At 41.9% G+C, this 20,429-nt stretch overlaps 1 protein-coding gene across 1 annotated transcript; it reads right to left on the reverse strand.

The window, feature by feature from the left end:
• Nucleotides 1–482: 482 nt before the first annotated feature.
• Nucleotides 483–4,125, reverse strand: pomp (proteasome maturation protein). Its single transcript, XM_080020720.1, has 6 exons — nucleotides 4,081–4,125; nucleotides 2,985–3,082; nucleotides 2,428–2,488; nucleotides 2,072–2,173; nucleotides 1,131–1,224; nucleotides 483–917 (listed from the first exon to the last, which is right to left on the reverse strand). The coding sequence occupies exons 1-6, from the start codon at nucleotides 4,081–4,083 to the stop codon at nucleotides 850–852; spliced, it is 426 nt and encodes a 141-aa protein (XP_079876846.1). The 5' UTR covers nucleotides 4,084–4,125; the 3' UTR covers nucleotides 483–849.
• Nucleotides 4,126–20,429: the final 16,304 nt, after the last annotated feature.

Below are 20,429 nucleotides of genomic sequence, written 5' to 3' on the forward strand. Positions count from 1 at the left end.
ATTTTTTTGCTTTCTGCACAATTTCCTTCTGAGTTCAATTTATTCTATTCCTACATTATTTTGCACAGCTCTCAGGAGTTTGCCCTGTTATCATTTCATTGCACAGTACTCTATGACTTTGTGACAAAGAATCTTGAATAACATAACATTGCCGCTATCGCAATCACTACATTAATACATTTTCTTACAAAACTTATAATGGATGTCAAGCCTTTGTTTCCAAGAGAGATGCTGGACTTGCGGGTACTTATGGATCACATATTGGTGTGTTTATTGTGCTTATGTTATATAATATTCTTCCGTAAGTTTGTAATGTATTCTCTAATCATTCAACATCCTTTTAAGTCCACCATGTATTGTATCCTAAGGTTTGTCATTTACATCTTTCGAATGCTCAATATAGTGTTTTGTGGTCTTTGCAAACGGATAAACCTTAGTTTGAAGTTATGACCTCATCACATCATACAGGCAAACCCAGATCATTGTGTGGTACGAGTTTATTAAAAACGCCAAAGGGTAATCCAACCATACAAAAGCTGAAGTCACACAAGTCACTATTGTTCAGGTGAGCGTCTCAACAGTTAAAATTAAAACTCAAGGGTTAATAACCATGGTCTACGTTCTCTCCTGGCTTTCATGTCAGATCCTGAAGCAGTTATTATCCATCCTTGACTATTTCAGCCGTGATGAAAAAACATGTTTCTACATGAGGGATGGCCGATGTCTGTAAATCCCTTGGATCAGCTGTCAACTCTCAATTAAAATAAAGGAACAAAGTGAAGACAATAACTAAAGCTTTTTTTTTGGTCTATTTTCATATGCTTCCATCAGTTTATTATTATTATTTTTTTATACAAGTCCAAGCTTGTACTCCACCATCAAGTGCGGCTCGCCCATCATCTCACTCTGAGTAGGATCTGCAAGGTAACAAGACACTCATCGTTATTATTATTATTTTTTCTCATGCCAATATTGTGTGAACGTACGTGGTATGGTGGGTTGGGATCCATGCAATTAAAATATATATATATATATATATATATATATATATATATATATATATATATATATATATATATATATATATATATATATATATATATATATATATAAACAGTTTTTGGATGTACCATTGAGTATGTCTTGAAAGCTGATGCTCTCGTCGTTATTTCGTAGAGTGTCCAAGGCCAGGTGGGAGCTCTGCAAAAACGGCAGACGCTGTATCTGCAGGAAGGGAAGGGAGGAAAGAAATGTATTAGCAGAGAGGGAAAATTGAAACGAAAGCAAAAATCTAAAAGCAAAAAAAAAAAACAAAGGAAAAACAATGAAAAGTGTAATGCCACTCAGCAAGAGATGATAGATGTTGGGAAAAGGAACTTAAAACGGACGTCACACCAAAAGGAAACAAAGATGTGAGTGTTTGTTGTAGTGTTGCTAGAAAGCCTATGAAGCATTTGGGAGTTTTTTGAATGCCTGCATAAATCTGACCCCAAATGTGATCAGAATTTCATCCAAGTCCTTAAAATTCATAAAGACAACAACAGTTTTCATTATGGCATTACAAAATGAAAATAACGGACTTAAGTCCTTTTTTTTAAAGCACTATTTTTCATTTTAAGAACTTCACACTAAACAAATATAATCCATTATCAATGTAATCTTTATTAACTAAAATATAACAATCTTAGTCGAATTGTCTATTATTTATATTTGTTTATCTGTTATATTATTAATCTAATTGTCATCTTATTATAAGTGTCTATCTCTGTGTTGTTAAAGCTATTCTGGAACATTTTTTTAAATTACATTACAATTTAAATAACAAAACCAGGAGAATTTACAGGTTTTCAATGATCACTTTTTTTTTTTTTCTAGGGATTTTCAAACGCTTCAGCACAAAATAAACTATTTTTGTCTGGTCTCCACCAAAGTCTGGTTCGTGGCATCAATAGAAAAAGTTGAAAAAAACATTTCTAAATCATTTTGGTTGCTCCATTTCAGTCAGATTGATGCAGAAAGAGGTACAGAAAACTTCGAGTGCCACGGTATGTTTGCAGGTCTCCATGGTTACCTGTCTGGCGGCCCTGTACTCCATCTGCAGTTTGAGTGGAGCGTGGAGACCCTGGATGTTTCTGAGCGTGGAGAAATTAATCTTATCCTGGTTGAGCTGGAACTGCACCCACACAGAAACACATCATCCTTAATATCATTCATTTAAAAAAACAACACACAATTAGGACACAACATCAATTTCAGGGTTGCAGAAAATCTCAATTTGGTCTTGTCGGCGAAGTACGATTAACATATCTTTGTTCATTTTTATTTTTATTATTATTTTTTTTTTCTAAAATTGAAAACAAAACAGGGAGAGTTTGTCATTAACTTTTGCCAATATGAATTATCCAGAAAATTCTTGAAATCCCTTACGTTCTTCTCTGACAGCTCCAGTGAGTGGCTGGGAAGGATGTCATTCTTTACACTGGAAAAACTGCACGGAAAATGGGAGGGAATCAAAAAGGACAAAATTAAAACCGCGTAGGTCACCACGAGCAAAAACGTAAAACCGTCAAAATGAACCCGTAACTAAAGAGTCTCTCTCAGCATCAACTGTTTATGGCGGAAACCCCCTAAAGTGGCAATGCAAAAAAATAGTCACTTAAGATAGTGGAGATATTTTCTCCACCCGAGGGAACTCTTTCTTTTTGTGAACGTTCATCCATATCCACAGTGTACGGACCACAACTAGCTACACAAGTTCACCATGGCTGCCTTTCACTTCCCGTGTATGGTGGACCCCGCCACCAACAACAGAAACAGCATGTAGAGGAGCACACTCATAAGACAAATACATTGCATGGCTGTTTCATATAAAGAGCTAAATAAAGTATCAAATATAGTCCACATTATCATTAAAAAAAAAAAAAAAATATCTCACTTTACACACAATGTACTGCTACTTCTAAAATACTGCACCAATGCATTACCCGCTCCGCAGAGAATCCTGGACCCCATAGGAGCCCTGTGGACACAAGCCTGCCACCGGCACACTGTCCTTCATCTGGGAGCGAAGTCCTCGAGTATTCTGTCGGATCACAAAAGTAAAAGGGTTTAGTCCAGTTCCCAGTTTAGTCATGTTAGGTACGTATTACAGGTTTCCGAGGCATTGAGGTTCCGTAATCCAAGGTTTCCGATTCTGCAGCTCTGTGATCATATGCGGGGGATGTCTGGAGCGGGCCGAGGGACGCTCGCCGACCGCGTGAGTCCAGATGTGGATTATTTTCTTTCACGGCTCTCCTTTTGTTTCTCTGCTCCATACGATTTGGCTGTTCGCGTCGACTGTTTTGTGAAAGGCGGCACGAGTCACAGTTTTCCACATTTCCTTTAAGCGCAGCACCGGCTCAAGTTGTCCAAGCGTCACACTCGCAAGTGGCGAGATGCGAAATGACTTCCGAGGGACGAGGCTTGGACTTGACGTCACAGAGCGTCCCGCTCCTCAAACTAATGAAACCACGACATTTTTCACTCATTTCTGCTCGAAATGTAGATCAATATCGATCAAAGCGGATACGACAAGGCGTCTTTCAGCCATGTCTGTGCGTACTGCCGTTGTCGTGTTTCAGATACTCTGGGCCAGAAAAAGGCAGAGATAAAAGAAAATATTAAAAAAACGCAGAACAATAATACTACAATAACAATAATACAGTAATAAAAGATTTTAGTACCAATAATAACGGCAGTACTACAGTACAACTGATAATATAGAATTTACAGCTGGAAAGAATGTTTCATTATATTACTATGCGTAATAATCACATTTATTTTAATAATGTAGGTAACTAGGGAGCCGAACCACACCCCGTCCGATAAAACTCAACTAGCGCTGAGTGCTAGCTAGCTAGCTAGCCTGACTTCAGTGACTAATCAGATTCACAACGCGCTACATGCGAAGTAAACCACGCGGGAAACAACTCCACGGCGGAAATGTTTGGCTAAACCTTAAAGCGACGAACAGGTGTTCCCTTTCACTCCATCCCCGAACCCACAAACGCGACCAATGTGCCGTAGAATGTGAAAACCTACCATTGTGGGTCGGTGCTCCTCGCTTTCAATTTCAAGAAACTTCCCGTTGGGTCGCCTTTAACCGACGCAACATCCGGTGCCGGCAAAATTTTATATAATTGCGATATTGAGTCTATTTCTAGTATGTGCTCAAAAGAGGTGGAGGCGATCGATTTCGACTTTTGTTCAACCATCATATCTGCGTTATTAAAAAAAAAAAAAAAAAAAATCTCTACGCAGTGTTGTTGCTGTTTTCCTTTTCCATCTTGGTAACTTCCGGCTACGTCGTTCATTTCCGACGCAGGGAAAAAAATAGTTGCAAGTTGGTTCGATTGAAAGGACAGATGTAGGACATGTTCTCTCCACTGTTGTGCTTTTAATAATACTATAATAATAATACTTTAACAATCATACATCCTTAGTTTGTATATTTTATATGTTATTTATAAAAAACAGGATATGTCAGAGACAGTGAGAGTGGGGGTATAGCTCAGTGGTAGAGCATTTGACTGCAGATCAAGAGGTCCCCGGTTCAAATCCGGGTGCCCCCTCGTTTTCGTCCCTCATCAAATCCATGAACACCTTTTGAAATGCGCACATCTGTGTTTTTGTTTTTGCAGGTCACGTAAAAGTGTGTTTTTGTTTTTGCAGGTCACGTAAAAGTGTGTTTTTGTTTTTGTTTTGTTTTGTTTTTTAACCACGTTGCCGTGAAAACAAAAACAGTCCGGTACGGACGACTTTCATCTTCCTAAATGTATTCAAAGACAGGACGGGAAAACCGGCTCCACGGAGTTAGATCGGCGGCGGTCGATCCCTCCCCCCCCCCCACCCCCACCCCCACCGCCCTTCCCACGACCCCCTGTGCGAAGGCCCCTTCCCCGGCCCGACAGCGGCTCCGGCCGCCGCTGGTCCTCCGTGCGGTTGTCGGGATTCCACGCCCGTCTCACGCGTGTGCGGCGTGTCGTCGTCACGGCTCGGCGTGTGCATTCAGACCTGGCCACAGGCAGCTCCCATGACGACATCACCATTACCACGTCTTCAAATCAGATAACGCTACACATCATAATAACTATTATTATCATTATTATATATTGTTATTATGCGGTAGTAATTCATTTGGTAGGAACTATGAGTTTAGGAATAGGATAGGAATGTTATCTCTCAGATAACATTACATATTATAATAATAATTATTATTATTATAATTATTTGTTATTGTTATTATTCGGTTATAACACATTTGGTAGGAACCAGGAGTTTGGATCGGAACGATAGGAATGTTATCTCTCAGATAACATCACATATTATAATGACAATTATTATTATTATTATCATAATTGTTTTTATCGTTATGTGGTAATAACACATTTGATATGGATTATGAGTCTGTAAAGGAATGATAGGAATGCGATCGGCTGGCTTGTCAGACTGCAGCTTCCTGCCATTGTTCTTCAGCGGCTGGAGGGAGGGTGGGGAGGGTGTCCCGGGGGGGAGACGCGGGACACATTTGTTTGTATACTACTGAGAGTAATTCTGCTTCTAGTTTTGAAACTATTTGAAGTAGTTAGCGTTCATGATGTGCATAATGTCGTAGTCGACTGACTGACCCCTGCTCAAATCAAGAGCTCGCTGCTTTTAGGATCAACCGTGTTTCTGGGCGTAGCGCTCTTCCCTCATGGGTGCATAAATCATTTCATAGTTTGTCGTTGCACTTACGTGCAGTATTTGGCGAGCGGGAACGCTCCTCCGCGTGTTTGAGTCAAGCTTTTTCGGCATTCTTTCCATCTCAGATTTCGCATGAACTATGCAGAGGATGAGCTCAGGGCCCTCCAAGGCGGGATCCCGCGTGCAGCCCGGCGGATGGGCCTGCCGGGGGGGAAAAGCAGCTTGTCGTCGTCGTTCTCAGCACCTCAGAAATGTAAACCCGGCTGTCCCCTCGGGGTTGTTTGGGTTTTTGATTCCTGTACTACTATTTATGCACCGCGATCGCTCGGAACGTGCCACTTCTAAATATTTACTTCGATTTGCACGGTTTGCCTCAGACGACGCTTCCCTTTACATCTCCGGGATTGTTTTGTTTTTTAAGTTTTACGAGTGTGTACAATTGATGTTTGTGCTTTACAGTGTAATGCAGTGTGTGTGTGTGTGTGTGTCTGATGCAACATCTCCTGCAGGGACTCATGGGGCCCCTCTTCCTCTGTCTTGAAGGCTCACAGGACCTCTTCCTCTCCCCTGCAGTACAGGCTGTGGCACCAAATGACTGGTACAACAAGGGTGGATGGCGAAGAAGGCAGAAAGCGCTGGAAAGCGTGAGATGGAGGGCGGAGAATGGGGCTGCAGGTTGTTTGAATTCATAGGAACAGGGGATCGGGAGAGGCAAAATAAGTCAACGAGTCAATTAGCCGTGCAGTAGCTTTGAAACGACAGGGCTTGCTGGTGGAAGAACTGGAATGTGGACATTTACTACCTGGCCATCGGACTCTCACATTTCCTGTTTCAAGTGGAATCTCTTCCTTCGCAGAAAAACGTTTTCTTGACATTGACACGTTCGGCGTCTCGTATCGTAGCTCACATTGTACTGCTCAACCCAAACTTCAGTTGTAGTCGTCCGTCAGCCGTCGTTTACATTTTTCTAAAAACTCGTTATCTTTTACTTGAATTGGCCTCGCGTGGAGTGAAGGCTGTCCCACGAATGGTTGCCTGTCAACAGTAATTTCAATGAACTGTACACGGTAAAAAAATTGCAAATGCCCAAGTTTTAATTAACTCTCGTGAGTTTTGCCAAAAAAAAAATCCATCAAGAATATTTGAATTCACATCAGCACATTAAGAACCTGTCAAAGCAAATGCATTTTCTTTTTCTAAATGCACTAAGAAATAAAACGTCACATTTACTTAATTGAGTTATGTCAAGCAAATCTCAACGTTGAATGGAATAGAAACATTCAAGTGAAGCACAAATACCTCAAATGAGTACTTTAACGCAGTAATGAGTAGATGTAATTTTTCAGGTGTCCACTCAGGTGTCCACTACTTTTGGCCAAGCTAACATTACCAACTAAAACCAAATCAAGCTCAAATGATTAATTACAGACCTATAAAAACTCCTACGGATAAAGGTTGAAATTTGGCTTCTTTTGTGACAGATTTGAACACTTTCAAGAGCGACATGAGGGCACATCATCGCTTGTGTGTCAAGCTTGCGATACACAGCTTCTCAAATGGATGGGTGGATGGTTTTAATTCTTATTGTTTAATAATTCATGTGCTTGGACTGAAGAGGTGGCATTTGAGCAGCCGTGTGCCAAGGACCTTTCACAATTGTATCAATGCACTTCAACTCTCTTGTTTATTAAAAAATAATCATGTTACGCAAACAACACCCATGTCCCATCTCTTAGCTTAACTCTACTTCAACCTCGTGTCGTTCTTCATTTAAAAATGATAAACTGTAAAAAAAAGGAGAATAATCTTATTGAAGTAGGATAAAATTTGTCTGCATAATACTTTAAAATCAGTCTGAAATATAGTGAAATTTTGCAGCAGTTGCCCAAATTTCTTTTCATAAAAGTCCTGCTATCAAAAACTTTATGCCTGTAGCGAGATTTTGAAAATGTTCCACAAAATTTATAAAATTTTACATCACCACTCATTGATTAAATGTATTATTATTATTACTATTATTATTATTATTATTATTATTATTATTCAGTACAGGTGTGGTTAAGTTATTCAAAATGATAATTTATTTCTTTAGTCAAATATTTTCTTGCAATTTAAAATGTATCATTAACTAATAATATTTCATGTATGTGATAAATCGTCATAACAAAATAATTTATTTTGTAAAATTACAGAAATGCTGTTACTTTTGTGAATAAAGAACACTTTATTTTTACAGTTAGTTGTGTTAAAATTGTCATTTAAAAGCTGTTAAAAAACCCTGATATTTAATGTATTCCATTTATGCCGATTTGTTTTTGTTAAATCACATGACACATTTCAATAAACAGGCTATTCTTGTAATTTTTATAAAATCTTCTTGTCATTTTGAAATACGGAAATTTTGTATAATTTATTGGGGAAAAACTATAAAAAATACTTTTTTTTAACAGTATAGGTACATGTCAAATGGTATGGCAACGGCTTTAGTCACCACATTCACGCTGCTCAAGAAGGAAATACATTCGATCCCTTTCATGCATAAAACTTTCGAGAACAAAATCGATTGAATCAAACAAGTGAAGAAAATGCTGAAAAGGATTATAAGCAAACTTAAAGAAACGTCCTGCTTTAAATAACTTTCAAACAAATGATGGCCCTTTTAACATGTGCATGTTTATTGAGGTCATGTAACTGCAATTTGCGCAATCGCACAAGCCATCCTTGGCAAAAGCTTGCAGGTTGCATAATCCAAAAAAGGTTATTTAGAAATGAATTTAGGGACAAACGTGCCTGTCCCTCTTTAAAGAAAATCTGCTTTGACTCATCACACTGGGAGTTGACGCCATTTACCGTACTGTACCTTGGAGCGGCTTCTTATAATTCCTAAGAGCATTTCAAAACATTTCACATGTGCATAGGCATTATAAGGTGTTCCAAGCTAAGTATCCCAAATATAGTATCATTAAAAAAATCTACTAACACATAGAACACTGTATCAGACCAGTGAAATTAGCAGTGTATTCATGCCGTTATCCATAAAAAAAAATGCCCCCTGCAAAGACAGGGCCTAAGCTGTGCCGCCTCCCTCTCTCCCTCTCCTAATGGTCACTCAGACAGATTCATGGCTTTGCACAACCCTGACAACAAAATGTCACTTGACGGGTGACTGCACACTCTTAATAAACATTACGGCTGAGGTCGCAGCATTTTCACGAGGACAAAGGGGTTAAAGATCGAACGTCAGAGGCCGGGAATTGAACGATGCTCTGCGAAGCAATGTGAGGCCACTACGCCTCACCCGTGTGTTGTCATTCTTTCTATTGCAAAGCAAATAGTTTGGCCTCGGTGTGAATTCCATTTAAAAAACAAAACAACCCTCAGCTATTTGCACTGAATGGGCACAACGGAAAACCTTCTAAAAAACACATTATGCAATATGTAGCCCCCAAATGTTTTCCTTCTATCCTCCGCCTTAACTCACACTTTACATCAGAAAGGAAAAAAAACACTCAAAGTACACTGTACACTTAAAAACAGTCTGCTCCACCCCTCACAATTAGTACGTTATCTGATAGTTCAATTGTTGTTGTGAGAACATTATGCACACACTCATTTAAGTACAATTAAAACATTCAACAGCCCCGCTTGGGAATGATTTAAAAATACAGAAGACAATGCAAGATAATAACAGTGGTAAATAAGTGTGAGAAAAACTGAATGTTGACCACTAACAAGGGAAGGGTCAAGGGAACGTAGGTACCTGTGATTCCCCTGGACAGCTCAAAAAATATATAGGCAATACCCTCTGAATACAAATATTCAACATTCACAGGGTCAGTGAGGGAAATATTCTTTAGATGAAATGGATGTCAGTAGTTTATCAGTATGCTGCTGCTCAAATATTAATTAAGGTTTATTACCTGACCGTCATTTCAAATGAACAGAGAGAAATAGGGATGATCTACAAGAGCTACATTGGTACTCATTTATGTTAAGCAACAGAAATGTGTACAATAATACACAGGATCATATGTGAACTTTTTCTTCCACAATTCCATCTGAAAATATAGTTTAAAAGTAACAATCTGCAGATTTAAAAAACAATAAAAATAAAAAAGATATCTATCCTCTTAATTATGCTCCTAATTATTAGGTAAACACATTTTTTCAAACAGAAATCATGCATGAACAGATAGCAAATTTGAAACAGTTTTTAATACCATCCCGTATTTGTGTATATAATTAAGTAGGAAATTATTCAAAATCGGCTGGATTATCCTACTGGAAAGATAAAGATTTGTAAAAAATAAATAAATATATAAAAATATAACTGTCACCAAAGCATGAATTGGTTAACTTTGATTATTAACAAACTATAGCTTACAGTAAACCCCTTAAAACGACAGGCATTTCCTCAAAACAGAAGAGGGAAAAACCACCTTATCTGTTATCAACATTTTGACGTCTTGCATGACTCCAAAGAGTAGATAAGGAGCTCATGTTTATTAATGACATGTTTCCCCATCAAAGATCAGTTTCACGCGCTGTACATCAACCTGAATATAACAGTTATTTGTTCACTCTTTATATATTTTACAGCTACTTAAGTCAGAAAGATAGATAAAATAGAGACCGTGAAACAAGCAGCCATACTTCCTCCTTCTCCTCCCATCTGCCAACACTCGAGTCCCTTACAATTCGGTCTCTTTCTCTTCGCTTTCTCCTGTCTCCAGGTAATATTCATCGTCTGTGGTCGTATCCGAGCTGCTGTCTGAAGACTCCTCAAAGGCAGAGAGACTGGAGACATAGCCGCTGGTGGGCAGATGCCCCCTCAGGGACTGGCTGTCTTTAGATGCGTCAGGGGACCCAGGAGACCCAGGGGAGAGGCTGGGAGGTTTGGACAGTCGCCTGGCCACTGGCGACGGAGGAGGGGACGGAGGAGGGGTCAGGGCACCTTCTGTATTCCACGAGAAATGAGAAGTCCGAAGAGGAGTAGGACTCCAGAGGCGGTCGGTAGGTGGGGCTGTGGTAGTCAGAGGCTCAGATTGGGTGTCCTCTGAACTCCAACAGGACAACGATCTGGTCAGCGACCGAGGAAGAGATCTGGATCTTATTTTATCTTGATTACTCGGGGCAGATGATAGTCGGTAGTCACCAGTGGCTTGATAGTCATTCATACTTTGGCATGTATTTTTTGATGCCTGACCACTTGTGACGGACCACTCATCTAGGCCCCTGTCGAATACTGGGTCAGCAAAGTCACTCCCACTGAGGACTCGTGATCCTGTGGAAATACGTCCAGATCCGGAGCGCCGGCTCGAGAGAACAGAACTCACAGAAATAGACCGCCCGGCCTCAATGCCATACTTGAGGTCTGCACAGGAACTGTACGAAGTGGGTTGTTCCTTCTCTTGACATGGAACTCCAGTTAAGGTACCTGTGGACAACTGGCTCCTTGGTGGACCTAAAGAGCTGACAGCAACTCCATGCTCACATTGAGGAGCGCATTCTTGTGGATGCTGGACCTTGGGGCTGAAAAAGACACAGTCTAATCCCTCATCTGGAGAATAGGGGGAGAGTGGGGTAAGAGAAGAGAAGGGGGAGGAGGGACTTCTTGAGCTGCCTGGGGAGATACTGCACTGGACAGAGAACTTTGGGGAACAGTGAGGATTCCAAGATTGAGGTCTTGGACTAATATCCCTACAGGGAGCCTGGCTAGTTTTAGAATCAGCCCTGTCATCTTTGTAAAACTGTTGCCTTGTTTGGCCGGGGCTTGTTATGGGAGCCTCTGCCTTACTTCCGGTAAACCGTTCTTTTGTAAAAGTGCCCCCTTCATCCTTTTGAAGACTATCTAAAAGAAGGCGGTTGTTTTGATCTTTAACTACAGTGATTTTGCCAGGGCAAGCGGAGGACTGATTACCTGCTCTGTTGGGCTGAGTTTCTGGGGGTGAAATAGTGTATCTATTGTCCTTACATCTCTCCTTCCCAGTGTCACCCTTTTCCTCAACTTGCTCTTTCTCTTTATCCCCATCTAAGGTTTCATTGCTCTTGACAGTGATGTCACTGAGATTGCTGTTGTCACTTGATCCACTGATAGAAGGTGTTTGGGAACTTGGGCTATATTTCAATGAAAGCTCAATATTATCATCACAAAATCTACTACTGAATGTCTGTCTCAGTTTGCTTAGGACAAGGTCCATTTTCTTACTAGCCTTGTGAAGTCGCTTTGCTTTGGCTGGTAAAAGCTGTGTTTCCTGAATAGCTGAATTGGAATTTAATGTATTTAAACTAGAAAAATCATCTTTCTTTTGGCATTTCAACTGTGGGTTTACATCCTTCGAAATATTGCTTTTACATACTTCATTTACGCAATTGTTATTCCCTGCAAAGGGAGGGAAATGATGCTCCTTTGAGCTCCTTCTCTCTGAGTCCTCATGTGACTGATGGCATGGATTATCTGTAACTTCTCGGCTTATTGAGAGTGGCTGTTTGCTTGAGTTGGTGACGACAGACAACGGTGTGTTGGCACTATGCAGCATTAGAGGTTTGGGCGAGGTGTTTTCTGGAGCAGCTGTTGAATTAACCCTATAAATGCTGTAAACCAGCGTTTCAATAACATTAACACACGCTGAAGAGGAGCTCAAAGGAGTATTTTGGCTATGTTGACTGCTCTGCTTCAAGTTGCAGCTGTTATCCTCTGTTAGTTTTGAAATATTTAACTGAGGACCCTCTGATGAGCCAGTTCTGTTTTGGGAAGGGAGGATCAGGGTTTGGTTTGGGGTCATTGGTGACTGAAGACATTTTGAGTTGGGTGAGGTTCGGTTTGGACCTGGACTTAAATTAAATGGCCGGGAAATAGGTGACGTATTACGTGAGGAAGTCTGTTGCTGATAGTGGGGTGACAGGGGCAATGAGCTCTTTTCATCTCCCTGTGATAATCGTGTGGACATGAGGGTGGAATAAGGCGGGGAACTATAGCGATGATTATAGCCACAAGCAAAGTCAGGAGGGTGGGAGAATGGAGTAAAGGTAGGGCAAGAGCCTTTTCTCCCCTCATTTGATAATTTCTTCCTTTCACCAGGTACGATCAGGGACATTTCTTTGTGGCCGGAGAACTCCATAGAGCTGGTTGTTGTTCTTGTCTGAGGACTTTCTCCTTTACTGGATAGACGCTCAGCAGGTTCAGCGGATAGGGACAAATGACTCTTTTCTCCTCTCAATGACTCTATGCTGGTGATCTTGGGAGTTTGATGGCAGTAGGAGGATCTAGTTTCAGTAGGACTGCCCATTCTGAGGGAAGAGAAAATGGAAGGAGCCTCTACACTCCATGGAGGCCTAAAGGTAGACAGCGGCCTGGTCTGGGCCCCTTGGCTCTGTGAGGAAGGTCCTGGTGTCTGGCCTTCATTTGCCTCAACGCACAGCGGATCCACTGAACCCTGCCACATTACTTGTCTCACCCCGCTTTCCTCTGGCCCGGACTGCAGTTTGGTAAAAGAAAAGTCTAATCTATCAGAAAAAGTCCTGTCTGGCTTCGATGGGGAAGTTTTTGGAGAGGGAGAGCGGACAAGGGTAGGGGTCACTGGAGGAGTTAGGAGAGAGGCGGCGCTGACAGAAGGGGTAGCAGATGCCATGGTAGGGGAAGTGAGAAGGACGGGGGTGGAAGTTGACGTTGTGGACACAGAGAAGGTGGTGAGGGCAGAGGAAGAGGTGGTGCTGATTGTAGGTACATAACTGTAATTCGTTTTAGTAGAACCTCTAGCCTGTGATGATGAAATCAGGGTGGATAACATTTTATGGTGCAAAGACTTGGATATGGATGGGTAAGTTCTTTCAAAGCCAAGTGGTTGGGGTTTGGTATAGGTAGGAGAGCTGGGGGATATAGGGGACAGTGCATGGGGGCTAGAGCCACTCGGAGAAAGGGAGGCATCACTTTGGGAAGAAAATCGTTGGGTGTGAACAGGGGGACTTGTTTTGGTCTGTGGGCTGGAGAGGGGAAAAAAGACTGGTTTTTGAGGGAGACTTTGATAGGTTAACGTGTCTGCGAAAAGTGATTGCTCTTCAGATTTGAAGGAGAATTTGTTGTCATTTTCATTTGTGGGGGAGGTAGTTAAAGACGATACATGATCGATAGTGGAGTTACTTATCGATGAAGGGGACAATAGAGATGTAAACGGTCGGGTTCTCGCAGTTAGACCATTTTTTTCTGATTTACTCTGACTTGGTTTGCTCTGGCATACAGAGTAGGCTCCTGCATTGTTTTTGTTGTTGTTGTTGTTGTTCATTATATTGGTTGTGTCTTTGAGGCCATGGTGGGGTCCTTCCTGGCTCACTTGTCTCCACCAGGCATTTGACCTTAGGGTAGTCCCTTTTGGAAGGGCCTGTTTTTGTAGGAAGGCATACTGTTCATATTGGGAAAGCCTCGATGGATCTGTACTTTTGTCTGAACTACTACACTTTGCTTCCTCTGACCCTTTGCTGGTTTGTTTTTCTTCCTGGGGGCAAGAAAGAGTTGGATTGGTCCTACTGGTTGTTGGAGGAATGTGGGAACATGATGTGTCCACATAGTGTTTTATACTGGGTGAGGCTGATAAGTGGACTCCGTCTCCATGATTTGGGAATGACATGGGGGGATTTTGGATTGTTTCATCCACCCTTGTGGGTGATGAATAAGGAGGGGATTTCAACCAATCTCGCCCATTGTTATTGGGTGAGGTTGGAGAAGAGTATGACATCGAACAGTCTGCAAGTCTGTCCTTAGGTGAGCCAGCCAGAGACAGGTGGTTTGTCTCAGAGAGGGCGGGGCTCAAACTAGAGTTCTTGAAACTGGAGCCAATTCTCCTTAGCGAAAGAAGGAGGCTGCTGGTTGTTGGCTTGGAGCTTGGTGATGACATCTGCTCTTGGTAACATGGTTGTGACATCCTTTCATTTACATGTACGTTAAGAGCGATGGGAGCCATCGAACGTGATGGCGTGGCAACAGGGTTACTAACACTCCTTGCAGTTCCTCTGTTATCCAGCCTGCACGCGCCTACATCCAAAGAGGCAGATTGAACAGCTGGCTTCTTGGTTGTGTAGTTAAGATTTAGTCTTGGGGGACCACTCATAGTTGACCAGCCCTCTGTGCTCCTCCTTGTTCCCACCAATGGAGTTCTGTCTTGGACATGGAATTCATCTCTCAAACCCCTATCCCAACTGCGCTGGGTGTAGGATTCAAAACACTGCATGGGCACACTTTTCACCCTAGTGTTTGGGCCAGACATCACATTTTGTGAATTTCCTTGAGCTTCAGAATCCTCAGTTGCTATGCCCTTCTTAGTTCGGTGGCTTCGTCTGTTCCAGTGTGGGGCAAGAACTGACACCATGGCAGATGACAACATAGTCCTACTGGGCTTAGATAACTCAACAAGTTGGTTTTGGTTCTCAAGTTTTTCATAGTCTGTCTTTCTACTTTCTACTGACTATTGATCCAAAGCTAGCACTTCTCGGTTTGGATCCAAACAGTTCATAAACTGTTATAATCATATTGTCTATCAGCGAAGAAAGTCTGGCTAGGTTGTAAGTGTGCTAAATTCGAGAAGGCTTCATCCTTTTTATTGACAATGAACGATATCTCCTCTGGGAATGGGCAGGTCACTGGAGGTTTCTAAAGAGTCTTCAACAGAAGATGCTCTTCTGCGCTCTCTGTTAATGAGAAAGCATTTGATTAATTTCTTAACACAATTGTGAACTTTGAATGGCCTCTAAATGAATGGAAGTGAGACAATTCTATTGAACTGAACTTTGCCATCTGGAAGTTAAATTCCTTTCCTGCACCTGAACTTGCTTACTGCTGTTATCATAGCTATAGCCTCCTTCTATTCACTTGTTTGGGCCTAATAGTTTTCACATGTCAACAAGAGCTAGTGTGTATATGTATGCAATTGCCATGCAGGGTGAGGTAAAATGCTTTGTGGTTTTGTGATGTGTCTCTGTTCTAAAATGTAAAAGCTCTGCTATGGATCATGTTCCCACGGCTGTTATTACAGAGATTGAGACCTTGACAAACAGGTTATCTCGAAAGACTAAGAGTTTTCCTGTGAGGCAGAAAACACGAAGGTGCCACCCTGCACTTATTAACTCTTACAACAATGAGGAAAACACGCCCAGATGTAATATTTGAAACAGCTCATGTAGATATTGTTGAGTGCATGAATAATACTATTTCTATATTATACTGGTAATGGTCAGGAATTTGCACTAAAGCATTACATGGAACCCCCATGATCCATCTTGTCGTGGAGCCGCTGATGATGCTTACCTGGTAGCTCTTGCCTTGAGGTTCACCCCTCAGCTTTCCAGGCAAACTGGTAGGACAGGGCACAGAAAAATAACACCATGAAATCCTTACACATTAAGGGTTTACTATACATTATTCAGCTTGCCAATTATGAATTGAATCACTATTGAAACTCTGTACAAACTAGATTTGGAACCGTTGATGTATAATGCTATGAGTCGGGCCCTCCCAAATTCATGGGCGTAAAGAAATTACAGCACGGAGCGTGATGTTTGATTTGCCCCCCAAAAAAAGAGGTGTGAAGTGCCAAAGTGCTGAAGTGCCACCGTGCCGAGTCGTGCTGACTTGGCAGTTTGTGTCTCCATTAGCGGCGGAGCTTGACTCAGCACTAGGAAGTCCTGAGAAAAATTTACCATGAATTTGGTATGGCCCTAGCTATGAGATCCAAAGTTCCATTTTGCCAAATGATGTGCTCTGACATTGCTCACGTGAGTTATATGAAAGGACAAAGAAGACTTTCCAAGACTTTTTTGAAGATTGTACATAAACCTCCTTGCTGGACAGCAATGCATTGAGGCATTATTGGTGTGACCCTTCCATAGAATAGCGAGACAAGCAAAGGGAAACAAAATATGTTTAAGAGGCTCACAGTTGAATGAAATAATTTTTAATGGCATAACAATCAATAGCCGCGAAATAAACATGAACCTACAGCCAAAGTTTATTTCTGAAGACTAATTCTATCAATTCTCACTGTCAACAACAGAGATTTTAACAACTGCTGTAATCTCACTCTACCAATCAGTGGGCCACACCCTCTGAGAACCAATCCTATTGCTGCCTGCCAGTATTTGTACTGGTGCTTGCGTGTCATTTTAGATGCTGTGTTCAAGCGCTCCCACCTCCATCCATCTCCACCTTACAAACATTTTTGTCACAGACCACCAATTCATCTTGATTAAGTGGTACTTTTCATTCAGCCTATCGTCTGATTGAAATAAGAACATGAGTATACGTTTTCTTTGTGTGTTTGAATGAAGTATTGTAATCCAAAAGGTCAAGTGAAACTGAGTTCTACACAGAGTACATGGCACCAAAATTCATTAATGGTTTTCATTTACAGGGGGAGTGAGTGAATGTTAGTTTTCAAATGCCTGTCATGAAAGCAAACAAGGCAATCAAAAGTCAACAATGAAACGCATTGGAGGCGAACACTCACTTTCTCTCTCCACTGTATCGCCTCCAAAGTGCGAACTCCCTTGTCTTACATTTCCCACAGCAATGCTGGTTAACAGGCTGGGCCGCATTCCCAGTGTCCCACTCGCTCATTCTCTCACTCTGCTCTAACGCTCCGTTTGACACTTCCTCGCTGCTGTTTGTCCCTGTATGTATTTCCAAGTACCTTCGTTTGCAACACATCTTAGTGTTCCACACAACCACACGTGATATTTCTGCATACTTGGAGATGAACACACACACACACACACACACACACACACACACACACACACACACACACACACACACACACACACACACACACACACACACACACACACACACACACACACACACACACACACAATGTCTATATAAGGTGATGTTAAATGGCATTTGAAGCCACAGGCTGTAGTCGCTGTTAGTGGCGGTATAAAGGTCAAGCTTTCTGGGGCATCAATGTAGACAGTTGGCCCAATAAACCAAACTCGATAAGGCTACTGTAATCTCAGACACACCTTACACACAGGGACGTAAATGTACACGCCATGTCATCGGGGATAAAGCTGTGAAGGTTCGCGAACAGTGCTGCATGAACAAAACACAAAATGTACTCCCACAAACACAAAAAACAAACAAACAAAAAAAAAACAAAACCTGACCTATCCCCTAAGTACTTCTCCCAAACCCTGGCCATGACTCAGCTGAAATGCAACTAGCTCCTTGCTCTCTTGCCGACAAGTGGAAGTATCCATGTTGACAAATGACTGACAGCAGGTTGAGCACTTGCAAAAGCTTGTTAAACATCTCTTCTACTTGTAAAAAAACAGCTGTTTTCAATAACAACTTAAAGTCCAACCTAAGACCGTCTAAAATATATGGGATGTTTCATCGGTTGATGAAATATGCGTGTGTAGGCATCCACACTCACATGTGGTGTTCCAGGCCCCATATCTTCCTAAAAAGGCAGCTGGAAAAGTGATATAGTCCCTATAGTGCCCAAACCAACACAAATATCAATTACATGAGTGTGTGTTGGTTTGTGAGTACTAATGCATAAATTTGTCACCAAAAACAAAGCCTAACCTCCAATGTGTGAGACAAGACAAGATAACACTTTATTGCCCCGAGGGTGGGGAATTCAGGATATATTGTATCTATAAAGAGTGCCTGTTTCCTGGTATTTCTTCATCCCTGAATTGGGATCAAGGGTTTATATGCGCTAATAAAGACCTCAATTGTACCGACACCTCTTTCCCTTTCTCATACCGGTGTCGACAGAGTTGCAGCTTGTTCCTTGGTTCCCGCAGGGCTTGGGTAACGCAGCCAACAGCCGAATGTCGGAGAGGCAGTGAGGAGATGAAGCTGGTTCCTACCGGATTCCTGGTCATTGGAACGTCGCTGCAACCTCGGCTCCAAAGCTCAGCTCTGGGAAACCACGTTTAAGAGAGTGAGTCGACTGTACCGCTGGAACTCAACTTCCCATGGTCCACCGTGAAAGTGCCCATTCATATGAGGGTGGGTGTGTGTGTGTGTGTGTGTGTGTGTGTGTCCCACCCGTGTGTTTCCTCTGTCTGCCACGCGCTAAAGGCCGAGGGGGCTACTCATGCTCATCGCCACGACAACACTCAAACATCTCATCTCGGGGGTCTCTGAAAGACAGCACAGAGCGAAATTCACCGTCACTGTCGGCGAGTGCAATGGAAAGGCATACTGTCATTTGACAAAGCACAGAAAAGGTATCTCACAGCTGATTCACCGCACAGTCTCAAACTCTCTGCAGCGTGACCACATAGACCAGTGCAGGTGAGGCGACAGAGTGGAAAGTAGGTAACAATGCTGCTCTTATCTGTTCAGCCGAGCGGGACTGATAAGGAATATGTGATTACAGAAGACACACAGTAACTTGACTTTTGATCACGATCACACACACACACACCTTTGCTATACAGATAGACAACTATCTGTTAAAAACCAAAACCAAAGTCAAGTGAGCTTTATTTGTATAGCCTTTAATCACAGTTCATTCTGAAGAGAGTGCCGAAAGCCTAAATTAATTATTACCAACCATTCATTATTTGGTTTGCAATAATTAACGATATCCCTATGTCGTGTTTCCGTGCAAGATTGGGATAAATAAATCATTAATCTTAACTCTGCTTCAAAATCCCACTTTGACATAGAAAATCAATAATATCCCCTAGTCTTGCTATTAGTCCAAAATAAACAAAAAAAAAAAAGCCTGAAAATGTTTTTTAATGAATCATGTCATGATTTTTGATTTGCTGCACTGGATAGCAACTGCTGATTGCATGAGGACCAACAGACAGGGCTCCACCTATTCTCCACCTTGCCTTTGGAGGTGATTTGGTCAGGCGGCATCATCAGAGTGCAATCTCTGCTATTAGGAGAGGCCTAACATGTCACAACATGACGTGATAGTCAGGAAGAAATAATAGCAAGAGGCAGGGTGGAGAAAAAAGCATTCACTTTAAACAGCCAATTTCGGTGCCAAAACCAACACCCCTTCAGTGTGCGTGTCCTCACTGTGCTGACTGCCTCTGCCTGTAGGGCAAGGGAAGAAGGAACATCAACAACTAAATGACCTTCGTTGGTATATGTTGGGGTAGGGTCATACTGACAATATCAAATATCACAATATTTTTTGACCAAGACCTTGATATTTTGGAGATTACTATTTGTAAATGGTAAAATAAGAAATCTTTGGGGGGAAAAAAGGATTAGTAATGTGGATATTATGACCCGGTAGTATTGATTAAAAGTTTATAAAGTTCAGATAATAAGCCTTTAGTATATCACAATGTACAAGCTGCGCTCGGAAGTAAATAAGCCCAGAGCATTTCCCTAGAACTACTAATCTCATGCTTGCTGCATTCTAGACCCAGTTATGGCCAAAATATACCAACTCCAGCGCGACGTGGTTAACGCACGTTAGCGTTTGCGTAGAAATCCGTTGACTTGATCGTGCATTTTGAACTTGCGAGACAAAACACTTCGAGGGGAGTGACTCTGAAGCCCTCGTGACCGCAATGACAGCCCAAAGCAGCCGCCTGCACAGTCTGCCGTGGGTGTGTGCGCTGATCCCGACTGATCCCTGACAAGCGAATTGTTACACCAGGGCTTGTGCTGCGTGGACTACAGCAGAGATCCTCAAGTTCAAGTTCAAGAGATTATTTGTCACATACATATA

This window comes from Zeus faber (genome assembly GCF_960531495.2).
Source record: "Zeus faber genome assembly, chromosome: 19".
NCBI classification, from domain to species: domain Eukaryota; kingdom Metazoa; phylum Chordata; class Actinopteri; order Zeiformes; family Zeidae; genus Zeus; species Zeus faber.